This window comes from Quercus robur, chromosome 10 (assembly GCF_932294415.1).
Source record: "Quercus robur chromosome 10, dhQueRobu3.1, whole genome shotgun sequence".
NCBI classification, from domain to species: domain Eukaryota; kingdom Viridiplantae; phylum Streptophyta; class Magnoliopsida; order Fagales; family Fagaceae; genus Quercus; species Quercus robur.
Genome location: NC_065543.1, coordinates 20,781,353 through 20,799,043, shown reverse-complemented (window position 1 = coordinate 20,799,043; position 17,691 = coordinate 20,781,353). Strand labels below are relative to the sequence as shown.

General features: G+C 35.1%; 1 protein-coding gene across 2 annotated transcripts; it reads right to left on the bottom strand.

Annotated features, from left to right (window-relative positions):
- Positions 1-2,096: 2,096 nt before the first annotated feature.
- Positions 2,097-17,272, bottom strand: LOC126703134 (probable manganese-transporting ATPase PDR2). 2 transcript variants are annotated; one of them, XM_050402054.1, is made up of 22 exons: positions 17,108-17,272; positions 16,247-16,525; positions 16,070-16,162; positions 14,689-14,894; positions 13,441-13,513; positions 13,148-13,320; positions 12,885-13,056; positions 11,952-12,056; positions 11,753-11,863; positions 11,564-11,650; positions 11,292-11,474; positions 10,896-10,946; positions 10,657-10,782; positions 9,406-9,485; positions 8,866-8,974; positions 7,961-8,089; positions 7,038-7,103; positions 6,778-6,849; positions 5,300-5,451; positions 4,908-5,019; positions 4,715-4,831; positions 2,097-3,528 (listed from the first exon to the last, which is right to left on the bottom strand). In XM_050402054.1, exons 2-22 carry the CDS (start codon positions 16,493-16,495, stop codon positions 2,413-2,415), a joined length of 3,582 nt encoding a protein of 1,193 aa, XP_050258011.1. In that variant the 5' UTR covers positions 16,496-16,525; positions 17,108-17,272; the 3' UTR covers positions 2,097-2,412. The 2 variants fall into 2 exon arrangements, with proteins under 2 accessions (XP_050258011.1, XP_050258012.1); XM_050402055.1 differs by having other exon boundaries at positions 16,247-16,520; positions 17,108-17,267.
- Positions 17,273-17,691: the final 419 nt, after the last annotated feature.

The following is a 17,691-nucleotide window of genomic DNA, read 5'->3' as shown; positions in this document are numbered from 1 at the left end:
ATTGGACAGCAGACTCAGCACTTGTGGAAGCAAATACACGCATGAAATGATGAAGATAAGCTCTTAGTTCTAGCCACATGCATATAATGAAGACTGCACCAAGTCATTTGCAAGTGTAAATAAAAATGGCAGGTTTTAGTACTCTTATGGCATTCAGTGTTGAGATATGACTAGAAAATATTTTTGTATGATCGTCTTGTACTTTCATTGAATTTAAACCGTGTGGACTCATTGTTCTTCAGAACTCATAAGTTTTAAAAGTAAAACGTGTTTGTAATATCTACTTGTGTGAAGAATCTTGAGCTTGTTTTAGTTCCAATTTAGTGTACAAGCTACATACCCCATGTGTCCCCTCTTACACATGTTAGCCACGGAACAAGAAGCTATCACAGTATCACCTCACTTTCTCTGCCCCCACCCTCTTTCTTAGACATTGATAATAAGCACAATTCAAGATTTACAAACATTTAGACTTCTATATATATAGAAATAGAAGCTACCCGTTTAAGCACATTCACTTTAGTCTCAAAATGGCTAGGAAGCATGACAATGAGGGGACGAAAAGAGCACCAAAGGGGCACTTTGTGGTGTACGTTGGCAAAGAACTGAAAAGATTTGTCATCCCGCTTTCTATGTTGAAGAATCCCACTTTCCAGCAATTGTTGGAGAAGGCTGCCGATGAGTACGGGTATGGTAGCCAAAAAAGCATTGTCCTTCCTTGTGATGAATTCACTTTCTTAAGGACCACAGACTTCTTGGCTAGCAGCACATAAACATTTTTACATGATTATTAGGAAATTTTAATAGTGATATTGAGTACAATAGTGACCTCAACAATATTGTCATTGACTCAATCTTGCTTCACTTCCAGTGATGCAATTTATATATCACAAACCAAACTTGTAATGTTCTATTGATTTAACGCTACTTCATCCCCTAATATATTGTGTTTCTGATCTCATCTCAGCTTAACTTTGAATAGCTATATAGCTAAACTCATTTATTTATATATATATAATCGATAGTTGGAGGAGGGAGAATTAGAACCTAGACATCTTTGTTAAAGTTGAATTATAAAGCTCGTGGCCTAGCAAGTAGGTTTGAGTAGTATAAGTTTCTTTCCAAACTTGTAATGTTCCATTGATTTAACGCTACTTCGTCCCCTAATATATTGTGTTTATGATCTCATCTCAGCTTAACTTTGAGTAGCTATATAGCTAAACTCATTTATTTATTTATATATATATAATCGATAGTTGGAGGAGAGAGAATTAGAACTCGACATCTTTGTTAAAGTTGAATTATAAAACTCGTGGCCTAACAAGTAGGTTTGAGTAGCATAAATTTCTTTCTAAAACGATTTTAAACAAAACCCACCCGTCAAAAAATGTCATTCTCTCAAAAACGATTTTAAAGATCCTTGTTTTTCCCCCATTTTTTTTTTTTTTTTTTTTTTTTTTTTTTTTTTAATAAACAAGGTAGATGATTTTCAAGGTACAAGTCAGATCAGTCTCAATAATGATTTACCAACCACTGATTTGTGCACTTTATGAAAAAAAGAATTGTTCATTTGTAAGTAAAATACTTCTACTTTCTATGAACTCATAAGGATTATATTCTGGTCAGGTTTTAAGGCAAAGTTCTCCACTCTTTTTGCAACTGTACATATAGAAACAATGGAGATGGAGTTTCAACTCGCATTTAGCGTTGCACTTAACTTAAAAGTTGGGCCATTATATGCAGTGCATATTATGCACCCATCCGTTCACCGTTCTGCCTCATTCTTTATGCCTGTCGTATTGGTTATTCATTTACATAACTTTATACCTTGAGAGAGAGAGAAAACTACAATGCCATTGTTCAACCATTCTGCTTCATTCTTTTTGCCTATCTTTTTTCTTTTCTTTTTTTGATAACTTTATGCCTATCTTATTGGTTATTCATTACATAGCTGAAAACAACCAGGAATACAGAACCCTTTAGCATGAAACAAAGAGTAAAACAGAATAACCTCAGTATCGAATAACCTTTTTTTTTCCTTTTTTTTTTTTTTTTTTGAAATACAATTTACCATATCTGGGAGAAAGTCAGATACATTTGCGTTGAAAGTTGAAAATATTCATTTGAATCTCCTATATCAAAAAGTATCTCATATCACAGTTTTTGAGTAGTGACTAGTGCCTAATATTCATTTTTCTCTGCAAAATAATATTTTATGTTGGTAGACAAAATTTCTCACTACAAGAGGAAGAAACCTCATAATTTAATCAAATTGAAGTTACAAAAGTAAGACCAATTGGCTATATCCCTTCCCTATGGCTCTCTTTTGATGCTACAATCAGCACCAACTGCAGAGCCATTCAAATGATGCCCAATGCAGTTCCATCCACTCCGCATCAAGTCTTCATTCACTCAGACATGTTTCTTCTTTTCTAGATTAGATGCAGCAAGCCGTTGTCGCTTCTTCCAGGCTGGAACCTTACCAGGGAAAGCCCACCTCAAGAGTCTCTCCCAGGAGTAGCAGGCCAAATACATGAGTAAAGCCCAAATCAGTAGCTTATTCCTTAACCCCACTGGCAAAGGCACCAATTTCAACCAGTCATTCAAGTCCCTAAATAGATCGGAAGCTATAACTGTGAAAAAACCAACAGCAGCCAAGAGGGCATACAAAAATGGTTTGTTCTCAGAGACGCTCTGGTTAAAAGGATGGCCCATGTAGTTTACAGCAAAAGTAGCCACCTGGATCATCATGCTCACCATGTATGAAACTGTATTCACCAGGTTGGGATGGAAATCGGAGTCTGGCTCGATGCACTCATCAGGCATGTGTTTCTCAGCCTCATTTACAGAAGAAATCAAGAAACATAAGTGGATTGCAAACTGTCCCAAGAGAGAAAGTAAGACGTAGGAGCAAAAGACATTTGGGTGGGGCCGTGCAGCTGAAAGAGTGGGAAGGGGACGGGCATGTGAGATAAACAGGAAGAAGGCAGCTGTGAAGACACCACTGATTGTAGCCTGGACATCTCCAAGCTTGACACCATCCAAATACATAACACTCAACACATATGCTGTAGCAAGGCAGTTAAGGCCAAGTATTTTGAACATCTGGAGGGTAGTTACTAGAGTACTTCGACCCTGACGAATTATGTCAGTGGTTGGGGCAACTGATGCATGCTTTGCAGTGAATGGTGATGCCATTGAGGCATCACCAAGCTTGACAACAGGAGCTGCATGACCATCACCCTCCTCATTTAGCTCATCCATCATCTTCTTCAGCTTTTGTCTTTGAATCTCTGCAGCTGTCAGATGGCGATTACCAGCTGAAAGGTTAGTGTCTGATCTTGTAGTACCTTTACCTTTTGAAGAGCCTTCTCCATTTAAAATGGTAGCCTTTCCAGTTGCCTCCAATGTGGGCTTCGATTTTTTTGATTTGATGGACTTCATACTTTCATCCTTAGATTTTTCAGAGGATGAGTTTCCACTTTGACTTGGAGGCACCGCATTCAATAAGGCAACTCCTACATCAGCCTGAAAACAAAAATAAATAACATGATTGTACCTTTTTCTGATGCATCTGATTTGGCAAAACTAGATACAGGATTATACTTTTTTTTTAATTGGTATATACAGGATTATAACTAGAAAAAAATTTCCAAGTTTATTGTCTATTGACAATGTAAATCCTTCATGCCGAAATTTGCCACAACCGAATTTCCAATCACAGCATAACCAATGAGATAGAGAGAGAGAGCTAGCTTTGTGCAAATAGCATCTCATTATATATATATGAAAATTTCCAAGTATATCGTCTATTGACAATGTAAATCCTTCATGCTGAAATTTGCCACAACTGAATTTCCAATCACAGCATATCCAATGTGAGAGAGAGAGAGAGAGAGAGCTAGCTTTGTGCAAATAGTATCTCATTATATATATATATACACACACACTAGCCTCCGAGCACACACGTGAGATTCTATTTTTTTTGTAAGGTTAATCATTTTCATTCATCATAATTCGGGACTGCATTTTTCAATAACAAAAATACCTACGGGTGTGATGAAAACACAAAATCGAAAAGTGGATAAAGCAATTTGAAAACCAACAAGAGAGTGGTCTTGTCTTGTAGGCAATGTTTTAGTAGGAGTTAGAGATGTATTTTTACCAGATTGTCCTCCAATCTTGCATGTGCTTAAACGTAGAGTGTAAGGGTATTTTTGAAACAGAGAAAAGTTCATCCCAAACAGGGGAAGTCTCTTAAATAGTAGTATAGATAACTGCAATTCTAAATCTAAAGCTACTCTGGCAGGGTCCTAATACAAAAGCCAACAGAAGCAGCTTCCCATATTGGGTAAAAGTGCAAACCTATAGCTGCAGAAGTAGGAATAATGGCACCAGAAATAATATTGTTTCCGTAAACCCAGAAACAAAGTGAAAAGAACCTGAGTAAACTTTGCAGGTATATACAATCATTGGCTGAAAGGAGTCACTTATAAATAGGCAAATAGCAGTGTAATCGAAATATCAGTTTTAACAGTTCTGGCAGGGTGGTTTAACCAAAAATGTTGTGGGTGGAAATCTGGTTGGAGTTAAGGGTAATATATCATCCTATAAGAAAAGATAACTTCTGAATTCTGACTTGGGAAAAATAAATATCCGTGAAACTTGAAAAGATTAAATGAAAAAGAAATAACTATCTTTAGCAACATATTACCTGCTTCAGAGCTCCAACATCATTAGTTCCATCCCCACACATCAATGTTATCCTTCCCACTGTTTTAAAAGTGGTCATGATCAGTTCTTTTTGCTCAGGAGCAACTCTTGCAAAAACCTGAGACAACAATCCAGATATGCATTACAAAGGCTACAACATCAACAACCAGTTCGACATATGTATGAATCAGAACCTTCACATAAGGAATGACTTGTAAAACAGCAGAGGTCTGTTGTAACATCTCAATGCAGTCCCCACCAACACAGAGATCATGACTCTCTGATAAAGCTTCAACCTCTTTCTCACTGAAATCAATTACACTTCTTAGATCAATCCAAAAAACAAAAAGTAAATCATAATTTGGAACAGTGCTCAACAAACTGGTAAAGCTATTTAAATGACTTCATAATACGAGATAAGATGCATGAAGCCATAGGACATGAGTTCAAAGCAAACATAGTGTCCTATGCAAGTTTAATAGGATATAAAGCCAGGATGAAATATGGATCAAATTAAACAAAATAGAGGTAACCATGATAAGAAAGAAGGGGGGCCACCAGGGGGAAGAACGAATAAAACCTTCACCTGTATTGAAACATCTGAGTCTCATCAGTAGATATCCACTCATACCCGTCACCGTTCCTCGCTGGACCAAGAATCAATGCTGGTTTTGATACAATATGAACTTGACTAGCAACATGGCAAGCTGTCAGAGCTTGGTCACCAGTAATCATCACCTGTCAATAGGAAACAGTGTCTTCATGTAGATATTTACAACTTATTTTCTAGATATAAATTTGAGCTGTAGCCCAAGCAGATGAGGGGCAAGGAGGATTGGTGTAGATTTTAGATTGGACTAAGTATTGAAATAAAGATTAAAAAAAGGCCACAAAAATAAGAATTGGGGGGGAGGGGTTTGCATAGTTTCCATAATAAAGAATTTTTTTAAAAAGGAAACAAAGAAAAATATAGTGGAAGGAGCACAAAGGAACTAGTTACTGTCTCCATACCAAAACCTTCAGGCTGAAGACAAGAGGCCTTCAGTCCATGCCTAAAAGTTTGAGCATCAATTAGATGAATTGCCAAAATTTAAAAAGAAACATGTGAATGATCATCCTGTCGTAAGCGTGTTTTATCAATTGATATTCATGGGAAAAATAAGTCTCTTATGGCTCCATTTGTTTCGATGGAAAATATTTTTCACATATGCAGATGTTTAGGGTGACTGAAACTGCTGGTCAACCCCTCATCACAATTTAGGGTTGACAGTAAAATTGAGGCACTTTTGAGAGTAAATGTTTTACGCTTTCATTTGCAATCATAACATTTTATGCCTCACCAAAAACTCATCAGCCCAATCTCGAACCCCCCACGCCCACTCAGCAGCCAAACCACCACCCTGCATTGATGTCGCCAGTCTCCTGTCGCCACCACCAGTCACCAATCATGTTTTTTTAATCTAAACTTATTATTATTATGTGTTTGGGAGATGAGAACATGTGGAGAAGTAGTAGAAAATATGTTTTGCATAGCATTTTTAGGAATGCAACCAAACACTGGAAATGTTTTAGGAGCAAAAACACTGGAAATGTTTTAGGATCAAGAACACAACCAAAAACTTGAAAATTTTTGCTTTTCCGAAAAATATTTTATATCAAAACAAACGGAGCCTAAAATTAAAATTTTAGGGATTGAGGGATAAATGTGGATGCGCACCTACAAAATCCAAATCCATCCCTAAAAAGACACTAATCAAACTTATTACCAAATACAGCTCTTAATCACACTAGCAACTTTCACCAATCAAACTTATTACCAAATACAGCTCTTAATCACACTAGCAACTTTTTTTTAATCTATAACAGATAAACCAATGCTACCATGACTGACTTCCACGGTTCCACCCTTTTTGGACAGATCTGATAGAGGGTTAAACTTCTCTCCTCACAAACAAGGAGTTGAGGGTGAGGTCATAGATTCAATCATGTATAGGTGCCTGTTTTATTTGTCAATCAAAAAGAGAATAGGTAAGGTATATAAAAAATAAAAATAAAGTCCCTTACCAAGTCATGTGAAGATGCTTTTAGTTCGGACAAGACTGTGGCTGAATCTGCTCTAATAGGACAATTGAATACCTGACATTTAAATTAAGAGCATTTAATAACAATAAATATGATAAGTAACAACTATCAAGCATTTGTAATTTTTTTTTTTTTTTTTTTTTTTTGGGGTATGAAACAACTCTTAAGCATTTGCTGCAAATATTTTTCTACCATAGGAAAGTGATAGATAATGCATGTAAATAGAACAGTTTATTGTTTACCGCAAAACCAGCAAAAGTAAGGCCACTCTCCACTATATCCCTATCCAGGCTTCTAGCTTCACTAACCTTCATGCAGGAACAAAATAAGCAACAAGTCAAACAAACATATATAAATAGATTGAACGATTTATTGGAATAACTAATGAATTAATGCCTGAGAAAGAGGAAAACCAATAGTGTTCTTGATCGGAAGAGTAAAAAGGGCAGTTTTTGCGATTCTCACCACTAAAACGACACCTTTAGACTTCAATTTAGCTCCAAAGTTAGGGAGTAATCAAAGTGTAATAACAGTTAATTTTCAAAACCACACAAGACTCAGGTTGACTTTTTGTTAATATTATTACTACATATTAATTCCAATTTCAAAACTCTCAGATATCAGGAGGAAGTAGAAACTTCAGAAAATACATTTTATCCTTTCCAAAATAACCAAAGGAGTGAAATATATAGAAGTAAAGGAATGAGAGAAAAAGGGTTCACAAACATGGCAATATAACCACATGCATTTTATCCTTTGCCCAGAATTGCATAAAACTATATACACAAAAGTACAACTAAATTTCAGACAAGTATATTATAATTGAGTCAACAACAGTTACAGTGTCAAATTACAATCCCCCCCCCCCCCCTCCCCCTTTTTTTCTAAAAAGAGAACACTGAGCTGGGCATATTTCTCAACAAAACTTGTCCACTTTTGAGGCAACTCTTTGACGTTGAAATCTTGAAAAGATGAAATGGATTTTGTCATTCTAAACCTGAAGCAATACTTTATATTCTTAGAAGACAAAAAAACATAACACACACTTTTCCTGAAAATAAAATAAAATCAAATTATAAAAAAATAATAAAAAAATAAAAACCCTCAACATAGCGGAAAACAAAATCCTATGCCACTGGGGAGAAAATAAATCTCAAAGTCTTACTGTCATATCTGGAAGAGACTTGAAAGCAAGAGCCAGAACACGAGACCCTTGACGTGTATATTTCTTGTAGGTCTCAACATATGATGATGGCACATCAATGAGCCTATCCTGAATAGTTTCAGGGGCACCCTGCAATGAGATTCAAAGAATTTTAACGGTAGAAGGGTAAAAAAATCCCTACAAAAAGAAAGAAAGAGCAGGACTGAATCTCCAATCGCTTCTATTTGGATTTTTTTATCACTAGCAGGATACTGAACAATAATCAGCTCAACAATTAACAACAAGGGTAACAGAGGATCCTACAATGATACAGTATTTTGATTTCTAAGCTTTTACACAGATTGAAATTAATCAATAAACTACATGGAGAAAGGATGTTCAAATATCAATCTATTCAAGCCACTTGCATTCCAGAATTTCCAATTATGCTTATGCAGGTACTTGCATTGTAAGGAACATTTTCATTGTAAAATCAACCAGAAATGTCACATTTTGACATTCCAACAAACTAAGAGTACCAAGCCATTGAGTTTTACTGGGAGTTAGAGGAGTGGCTCCTCAGCTTGAGTTCATAATGCCTAGGGAGGTGTTGGCCCAAGTCCAAAACCTAAAAGAGCATCCAGAGAACTCAAGGATAACCTTTTAGGTGGTATTTCAAAAATCAGAAAAATTCTAGGGAATTTTTGAAAAACTTCTTTTTCTAAAGAAAAATCTTGACGTTATATATCATAGCATATTCCCATATACAATATCGTATCTACCTATAAAATTTTCAAAATTTTACCATAAAATACACAATAACTTCTTACTTATAAGCTACCTGATTATGCAAGCATCAAGTAAAATAGCATTCCTAATCCCTACATGCATGCATACCAATTGCAGGGTTCACGAATAAAACAGACCTTCACAAAAGCAAAAAATTCCTCCTGAATGCGAACAACAACTGCCATTCTCTTCAAGTGGGATGCAAAGTGGTGTCTCTGAACAATCTGAACAGCATTGCCACTTCCCCTGCAATTTATAGCATGTCATAAAATCATTAAAAAAAAAAAAAATCTATTTATGCAGAAATTGGCTTCAAGACTTTAGTGGCTGTTTCCACCAAAATTAATAGACAAAGATACAGTCAATGACCAACTGAGCTCTTTTTGATTGCTACCTTCATTTGTCTTTACTCTGGTTCTTAAGTGATTTTTTTACCCTCTTATGCTCTTTTAATAAAAATCTCTTGCTACATGTTCTTTAACAAAAAGAACATGTAAAGAAAGGAACCAATAACAGAAGCAAAAAGCGTAGCTAAAGCAAGGAAAAAGATAAAGAGAACGAATATGTGTCCATAAAATCACATTCCAATCTCGGATTAAAGAATGAAAATAAAACTATATATAGAAATAAAGCCCAAAGAGCAATAAGACTAATGATATTGAAATGTCACAGCATACCTTTTTGGCATGGCCTTTTCATCTGACTTATAACTCCAATCAATTCCCTTAAGTGCAGCCTTCTCTAGAGGATCACCTACCTATAGGCAACAATTCTTATTATTTTGTTACAAGAGTGGGCCTACAGGAATTTGTGATATTACAGCAACAGGAGCAATTATAAGCAAATAATTTTCAAATAAAAGATTGAAAATAATGTTCATCAGTGAGAAATGAAACATAAAAGCAAAACTTCAAGTAAAATATGAACAGAATATGATTAAAAAAATGGAACTTTCTAACACAGCAAGGACTCAAAGTAACATACATACTGAACAATGCCAGCAGGGAAAGACAAAACTACTCTTTGCCAAAGTATGTTTCCAATTGTGCCAAAGGTGGATGTAAATTTTCAACATATAGGTTAAGGGTTCCATTCTCACAGACAACCAAATTACACACGGACACAGCAAGGATTCAAAGAACATACATACTGAACAATGCCAACAGGGAAAGAAAGAAATAATCTCTGCCGAAGTATGTTTTCTATTGTGCCAAAGTTGGATGTAAGTTCTTAACAGATAGGTTGAGAGTTCTTTTCTAACTGATGTTATTCTCAAGTTCCTAGTTTCTAGTAAGGGGCATCTTCTAAGAAAGTAGTCTCAAACAGTTTAACAACAACAGGTAACTTGAACCAACCAACATGAGTAAAAAAGAAGGATGAAGTGAATGAAAAAGAAGATACAAATCAATAGTTGTGAGCCATTTAAGGCTAACAAAATCTGAAGCAGCAGTCTCTATTTCATTTTCTTTCTCATACATACATGGCACATCCAATCTAAATGCCACAAGCAAACCAACCAGCCAAAAAGTAGGACCATAAAAGCACAAACTACTTTTTAAGGAAAATTTATTATAGGTTCTCCATAAGGGAGCTGACGGACATTCAATAGTGTATTCAAATATGATTGCAGAAAAATGGTCACGGTTGGCATTCCTTGCAGACCAATGATACTTGGATAATTACATCAAATTCATAAGAATCCTGAGATTGTTAATAAAAGAATTCTGATGCCAAGCACTTGACTAAAATCTTATGCTGTGAAAAGTGCAATTCTTTACCAAAATACACTATATATATATAGACGAAACAAATAGCTTTAGAAACCCAATGTAATTCACCATCCAAGTACAACAATTAGGTTTGTCACAAAACTGAAAACCATATAAAATTACTTAATACTTATTATCCAAACAATGACATCTGCATACCAGCTTGTTGTCGACATAAACGAGGGCATGGCAAGAAGCCAGAATTTCCACTGTGCGCACAGACACATTAGACATATCAGATTCTAATTCCATGCTACTAGTTAATCCACCAACTCCACAAAACTCCTGAAAAGAGACAAAGACAAAAGATCTCATAAAAGGAAACCAAAAATATATGAACAAAAAGGCATATATGAATAATAAATGAGCATCAAATCCTGAGCTCCATAGGTGCATACCATGTCATCTGATGTAAGTGTTCCAGTTTTGTCAAAACAACATATATCAACCTGGAGAGGGAGAAAGAATTAAAAACATTTAATGTAATCACAAATCAATATATGCATTAGCAACAGGTTTCTCAGCTTCATGCCACACTTACCCGTACTTAAGTATACAACCAGGAATAGAGAAAAAGGGTGACATAACAGATAATGTATAAGGCCTAGCAGAGTATTAAATGTGGATGCCAAAGCTACTGCTCATAGCATATTCTAAAACACTCCCAAGAGGGAAGATAAGACTTGTGACCAATCGCACTAATTTCAAAGATTTTCCAAATGCAGATTATTATTGGGAAAGAGCACTATCCCCCATGTAGGTAGAAACTTTACAAATAAAAACTAAGAACACACCTTTCCAGCAAATGGTATTCGGAAAGGCTCTGTACAAAATATTCCACGCCGTGCCAAAGCAATAAGAGATGTATTGACAGCTATTGATAGTTCCATTGGCAGCTCAGGAGGAATCACAGAAGTAATAATAAGTGAACAACTTAGTAGAAGCTTGTACTTGCTCCTCGTAGGATCCTCTAACCCCTACATGAGTGACATTCTCATTATCACAAATAGAAATCAAACACAGTAATGAACATCCATTTTGTTCCCCTAAGGGAACCCTAATTTACCTTTTTAAGTACATAACCCGCAGCTATTAGTGCAAATACAACTAAGAACAAAATAAACAGCCCACTTTCCCAGCTGTTAGCAGTAACCTGAAAATATATGCAAAATAAAAAAGGTCATCCCAAACACGGAATTAAAATGCCTATAAAGTAGTGTAATCACAGCTTGACAGAGAATCACAGATCAATTACCCTCTCAGTAGAAAATAAAATTGTTCGCATCAGTTTCCCCTGGCTTGTTTCAAATCCAGTTCTCAGAATAACTGCTACACAACCACCATCAGGGGTCCTCAGAGGGAAGGTCTGTCTCCAGAAAGAAAATTAAAAGCATAACTTTAAAAGGCATGAGCATGTCTCACCATATTAAAAGATTTTTTTTAACATTAACTACCTTATCAGGAGTATGCTGCAAAATCTTAGTCCCACCAAATAAAACATGGCTTTTATCTCTCTTAATTGATAACTTCTCTTCAATTCCTCTTCCCATGATTGAAACCTGGAAAAAAAATATACCATCTTAATTTTTTTTTTTTTTTTTTTTGTAAAAAAAAGGAAACTGATAATAAAACCAACACCAAATATATAAATGCCCCAGCATCCATATGCTTATGGGCCAGAAAAGACTCTGATAGAGATGAAGATGCAAATGTCCTCACATATACAAAGTTATTTTCTATTTTAGGGGAAATGTGAGCGCAGGTGGGGGCTCTCCAATACCCATCATCATCTACACAATAACATTTTATACTGGACAAGAAATTATTAAAACAGAACAGATAGAGGAAAATATAAAGTCAACAATTACATATATTAAAGCAATCAATTTAGCTAAAAGGAAAATCATGAAGAGTTTAGGGCAGCATTACTGTAAACAACCGCAAACACAAAAGAAGAGGGAGATATAACCAAGCATAAGAAAGTCCAGCATGTGACAAGTTTGATATTAGTCTACTACAATTACATGAAAACAATTGATTAAATCACTAAAGATACAATCGGCTTTTGTTTTTTCTTCTACTTCCTGTCTTTGAACATAGAATCAATTATTCTTATGAGGCATCTGAAGACAGTAATTCGTGTCTTAGAATTATGCTAACCATCAAACACTAACACAAAGCAGCATAGCACCCAACAAGATTGCCTAAACTCAAAAATTAACAACTAGGAAAAAATTTTAATAAATAACTATGCAGAATTTACTTATTAAAAAGAGGAAGAAGAGTATTTCACCCCACACAATGAATTATGCAATGTCATGCAGGAAATAAGATTACCAAAACTTGTCAGCACAATAAAGATTAAGTTATCAGAAAGAGAGAATCACCTTCCATTGTGGGGTAGACTCGCCTGTAAGAATGGCTTCATTCACAATAGCACTTCCAGCTAATATAAGCATGTCTGCTGGTACAGCCTTATCTTCTCCATTCGGGCCAGAATTGCGCCCAATAGATACAACATCCCCAGGCAGTAGATCAGTACCAGAGAGTTTAACCCACCTAAAAAATATCCACATATAATTAGACAAGCAATTACAAAAATTTTAATATAAAAATTAAAGAACCAGCTTAATTGACATCGATAACGTACTTCCCACACCGATACACCATTAGGGTCTGGCCATCAACTCTAACACGTCTTAGCTCAGTTAATGTCTTTAGCCGACTTTTTGCCATTGTTGACTCAAACATAAACAGCATGAACAGGGTGAACAAACTATAATACCAATATTCATCCAGACACCAGAGACCCACACAGAAGACCTACACGCAAGGAGAGAAAAAAACCAAGGTAGCAAAAGAGTGAAGAACTGCATACAAACATACAAAAGAAAACTGAAAATGAGAGAGAGAGAGAGAGAGAGAGAGCTGACTAAAGACAACCTGAAATACAAAAAATGGTTCCATGATGTGCTCTTTCATTAATTTCTGGAACGTAGGTTGTGGGTAATCAAATCTACATGACAAAGAAATGTAAACATTGCAAAGGAGAATTAAATTAATTAAGCCAAGACCAGTCTCAGAGAGACGAACTTCCACCAACAATGTCAACCTAATATGAGAAGTAAAATAAAAAGTCAAAGATAAGTCCACAAATTAGATCTATAAGTCAGCAAACAAAACAAAAATAATCTCAAACACATTAGATCCAATTATTCAAAGAGAGGTTATTCTCAATAAACAGTATTTTTTGGGGAGTATCACAATCAACATTAGGGTAGACATAAAAATGAACCTGAGGAAACAAGTCATTAATAAATATCAGACAAGTACACAAAACACAAGTGAACAGAGAAGAATGTAAAGCCTTGTCCAAATATTGACATACTTTGGAGCCCCTCAAAGTAAATATCAGATGGTGAATCTTAGTAGTTCATATTTAAAAGTAAAAAAAAAAGGAAAAAAAAATACAAGAAAAAAGGGTCCTAGAGGTTGTGACCAGAAGAAGAACAAAGAAAGAAGCAACTAGCATCATAAACAATGATAAAATTAATAGAATTCTAAAAATATCAACTTGCAGGAAACCTAAGTAAAAGAAAATTAAATTCAAGCATAAATGAAGAATTATTTAACACCTTCCAGCCTCATTCAGTAAATTCCAAATTCCAAAATAACTGGTATCACCCCCATCATATATATGTAGTATTTGCTTATGCAGGCATATTAAGTGTACTAGTAAGTGGTAATCAACTCAATTTGACACATTCTGTCCATCCCCATATCTTTTATTAGGTTAGATGTGACCTTCCAATTGAAATGCGATTTTCCAAATAACTTCCAAAACTGTTGCAGCCTACAGTGTGAAAATTAATACACACACGTGCGCACGCGCGCGCGTGTGTGTATATATATATATATATATATATATATATAGCTGAACTTGTTTCCACCATACTTAATTGAATAATTGGGACATAATGATAGGTGGTCCTACTTTTTCTATAACATGGGAACTAGTGTATATATTTCCTACCCATGTAACATGGGAACTACTGTATATATTTCCTACACAGCTATTCAGGAAAAGGATTTTATTATTTATACAGTCTAACACTTCCATTCAAAGGTATGAAGAAGCAAAACCAAACAGCTAAAAAAAGGTAAGGGAAAGGGTAAAAAAAGGTAACCCACACATTCCGTCCCCATTTTTCAGTAGCAGCAAATGCCTTAGCTTCGGAGCCATGGCCAGTACTTTTGAGATAGTATCCAATTGTTTCCTTGGTAGGGTAAGGAAGCTTGAAAAAGGTCTCCTTTTCCTTTGAGAAGATGAAGCATTGCTTTCTGAAATCAAAGTAAATCTCTTCCAAATCAACCGAGGATGGAGAAGAACCTGCTTGCTGTTCAAGAGAAAGATTATGTCATCAAGCAAATGAATTTCACAACTTCACTTCAACAAGATTGCCAACATCATAAGCCAATAATACAACGAAATAGATGGAACCTATTATCCACCACCACCAACCCCACCCCCCCCCCCCAAAAAAAAGATGGAATCTATTATCTATCTAATATATACACTCCCAACTTAATATTTATGTATAGGATACCTGAGTTGAATAATAACTCCTATTTCATTCTCTGATTGATATGATAAACCAAAAGGCAACAGTGGCAGTAAACACAACACGTCTGTGTGTGGCCCTAAGTAGATAAAATCAAGGCTTTGTTGAGTCCAGTACTGGCATTGATGTCAGCACATATATTGTATATTAAAAGTATTCTTTGAAAAAGGATGCCTTGCAGCTATAAGAACAAACCAAGGGAAGATAAATACACAATGATAAGGAAAAAGAAAGATGCAATTATTTTTGCAATAACAAATCCACAAACTCTATCATCCTAGGTGTCATCATTGCTCACAAACTTCAATCTGCTTTTGTTTTCCTAAATTTTAGGTGCGTTCAATGATCCAATTGCTCCCAATGACTTCATCCCTTCTTCATTATTTTCACCAGGTGCCACCATACTTGGCCCAAAAAGGCACAAATTCCAGAACCTAAAGCATAAAAGACGGTGGCACAACTAACCACATCAAGTCACAAGTTTCCAACGAAAAGCCATATCAAAGCTAAAATTCTCATCTCAATGTGGTTCACCACTTGATGAAAGCTAGAATTGAGCTCAATGTTACATTCCCTTGTAACATTCGGTTTTTAAGAGCTGGAGTACAATAATAGTCCAAAATGTTAATATTTAGAACCCACTAAGCCACAATTAGTTATAAAGCTTTATCAGCAGAAATTGACCTTAAGAAGCAAAACAACCTTTTTTCTTTTTTGGCTATTGGTAATTCAGGACATCCCCATAGAGAGCCCGTGGTTCAAACTTGGATTCCACCTGTGGTGAGAACCGAAGGTGTCTGCTAAGCCACGAGGCAGGCAGACCTTAAGAAGCGAATCAGCTTGATTTAAGTATGCACAGCATCTCAGCACTAAAACCCAAATCTTAAAATTTCTTTATAATCAGGGAAAAAGAAAATTTACAAAGAGAAAATTTAATATATTGGACTTACTAATTTACGAAAATGAAGAGGCACTACTTCTTTAGAACCAGAAAATTTGGCTGGAGTTATTTTGCATGCATCAGCATGGTGAATGTCATTAACCTGCATACAAAAATAAACCCAATAAAATCCTTATAATGCATTATATACACGTATGTTGATATATTTGTAAGCAATATTACATACCTTACTATATTGGACAAAGCATTTGAAATCGACGGACCAAGCAGTGAAAAGCCAGACCAGGATGTGAAGAGCTACAAGTCCACCTAAAACAATGAGAGCATCCCCAAAGTCTATGCTAGGAACAACGGTAGTTAACCACAAAACATAAATAATAGCGAAAGGCCACACGTCCAAGCGCCATGCCCAGTGGCTCTTCCTTAACAAATCAACTTTCTCCACCACTTTTCCTCCCACATGGAACCTCAACATCTCTCACCTTCAACCCCACTGGCCACTACACTAGAAGATTTAACAAAATGGTACAAGGATTAACACACAACAATAATCTAACCATTTGGTTGTCAAGAAAGTGCATGCAATGAAAAAATAAAAATAAAAATCCAAAATTTTCAAATCATGAGCTTTTCATTACAGAGTGTAACAGAGAACTACACAATCACAATTCACCATTTAGGTTTCCAAGACGCCAAAAATCCAATTCAACACTAGAATATAACTGTGCACCACACTCGTTTGTTTGCCGAGAAAGTGAGAGAAAAATAAGGGAAAAAACATGAATAATGAATTGCAACTCTATGTTTCCCGATACAAAGATTAGGTTTTGTTATTTAAAGTGAGTTCCTTCACTTTTTTTTCAATCGAGATTGAAACAATTTAGAATACAAAGACACCAAATTTCTTCGTTCCACAATATTCCATCTTTCTTTCAAATTCATAAGCTTTCTCGACAACCAAACAGAGAATTAACGAAATAAATTTCTTAATTCTGAACGTTAAAAATTAACAAAAACATAAAATTGAAACCCTAAAATCCTCATTGATACATATAAATAGAGAGAGATATATAGATTTGATACGTACCGAGATGAATGAAGAGAGAGAGAGAGATCCGAAACGAAACCCTTGAATAGATCGGTGAAGGTGAAGTGAGTCACAGTATAGGAAGTTGAAAGCACAAGAAAGAATAAAAAAGGAACAGATGGGATGGGGATCGTTTGCTTTTCTGGTCTCTCTCTATTTCTTTTTCTTTTTGTCCACGCCTTTTTATTTTCTTTTCTTTTTTTCTTTTTTTCATCTCTGTTTATTTAATTAAAAGTTTCCATAAAAATAAATTAATTAAGCATATATAAATAAATTGATAAATCTAAAATTTCTTATCTAATTTTTTTTGTAATACTTAAAATTCCTTCAAAAATCATTATTCATATTCTCAGAATGAAATTAAAAAATTCAAATTATGTAAAATTGATTTTTTTATTCAGAATGTTTTTGTGATAATGACTAAATAATTTATTTTTATATAATTTTAGGATTCTCATAAAGTACAGGTGCTATATTTTCAGATGGAATCGTTTTCTATATTTAGATAGATTTTTAATTTTAGTCGCAATTCACATAACTTTCTATTACTTTTGATTTATATATATATATATATATATATATAT

Excerpts from the sequence above, each read along its gene's own strand:
- LOC126703134 (XM_050402054.1), bottom strand. The coding sequence starts at position 16,495 with ATGTTGAGGTTCCATGTGGGAGGAAAAGTGGTGGAGAAAGTTGATTTG. Across the intron at positions 5,020-5,299 it reads ACTCAGATGTTTCAATACAG|TGAGAAAGAGGTTGAAGCTT; the intron begins GTGAAGGTTTTA and ends AATTGATTTCAG. Across the intron at positions 3,529-4,714 it reads ATGTTGGAGCTCTGAAGCAG|GCTGATGTAGGAGTTGCCTT; the intron begins GTAATATGTTGC and ends TTTTGTTTTCAG.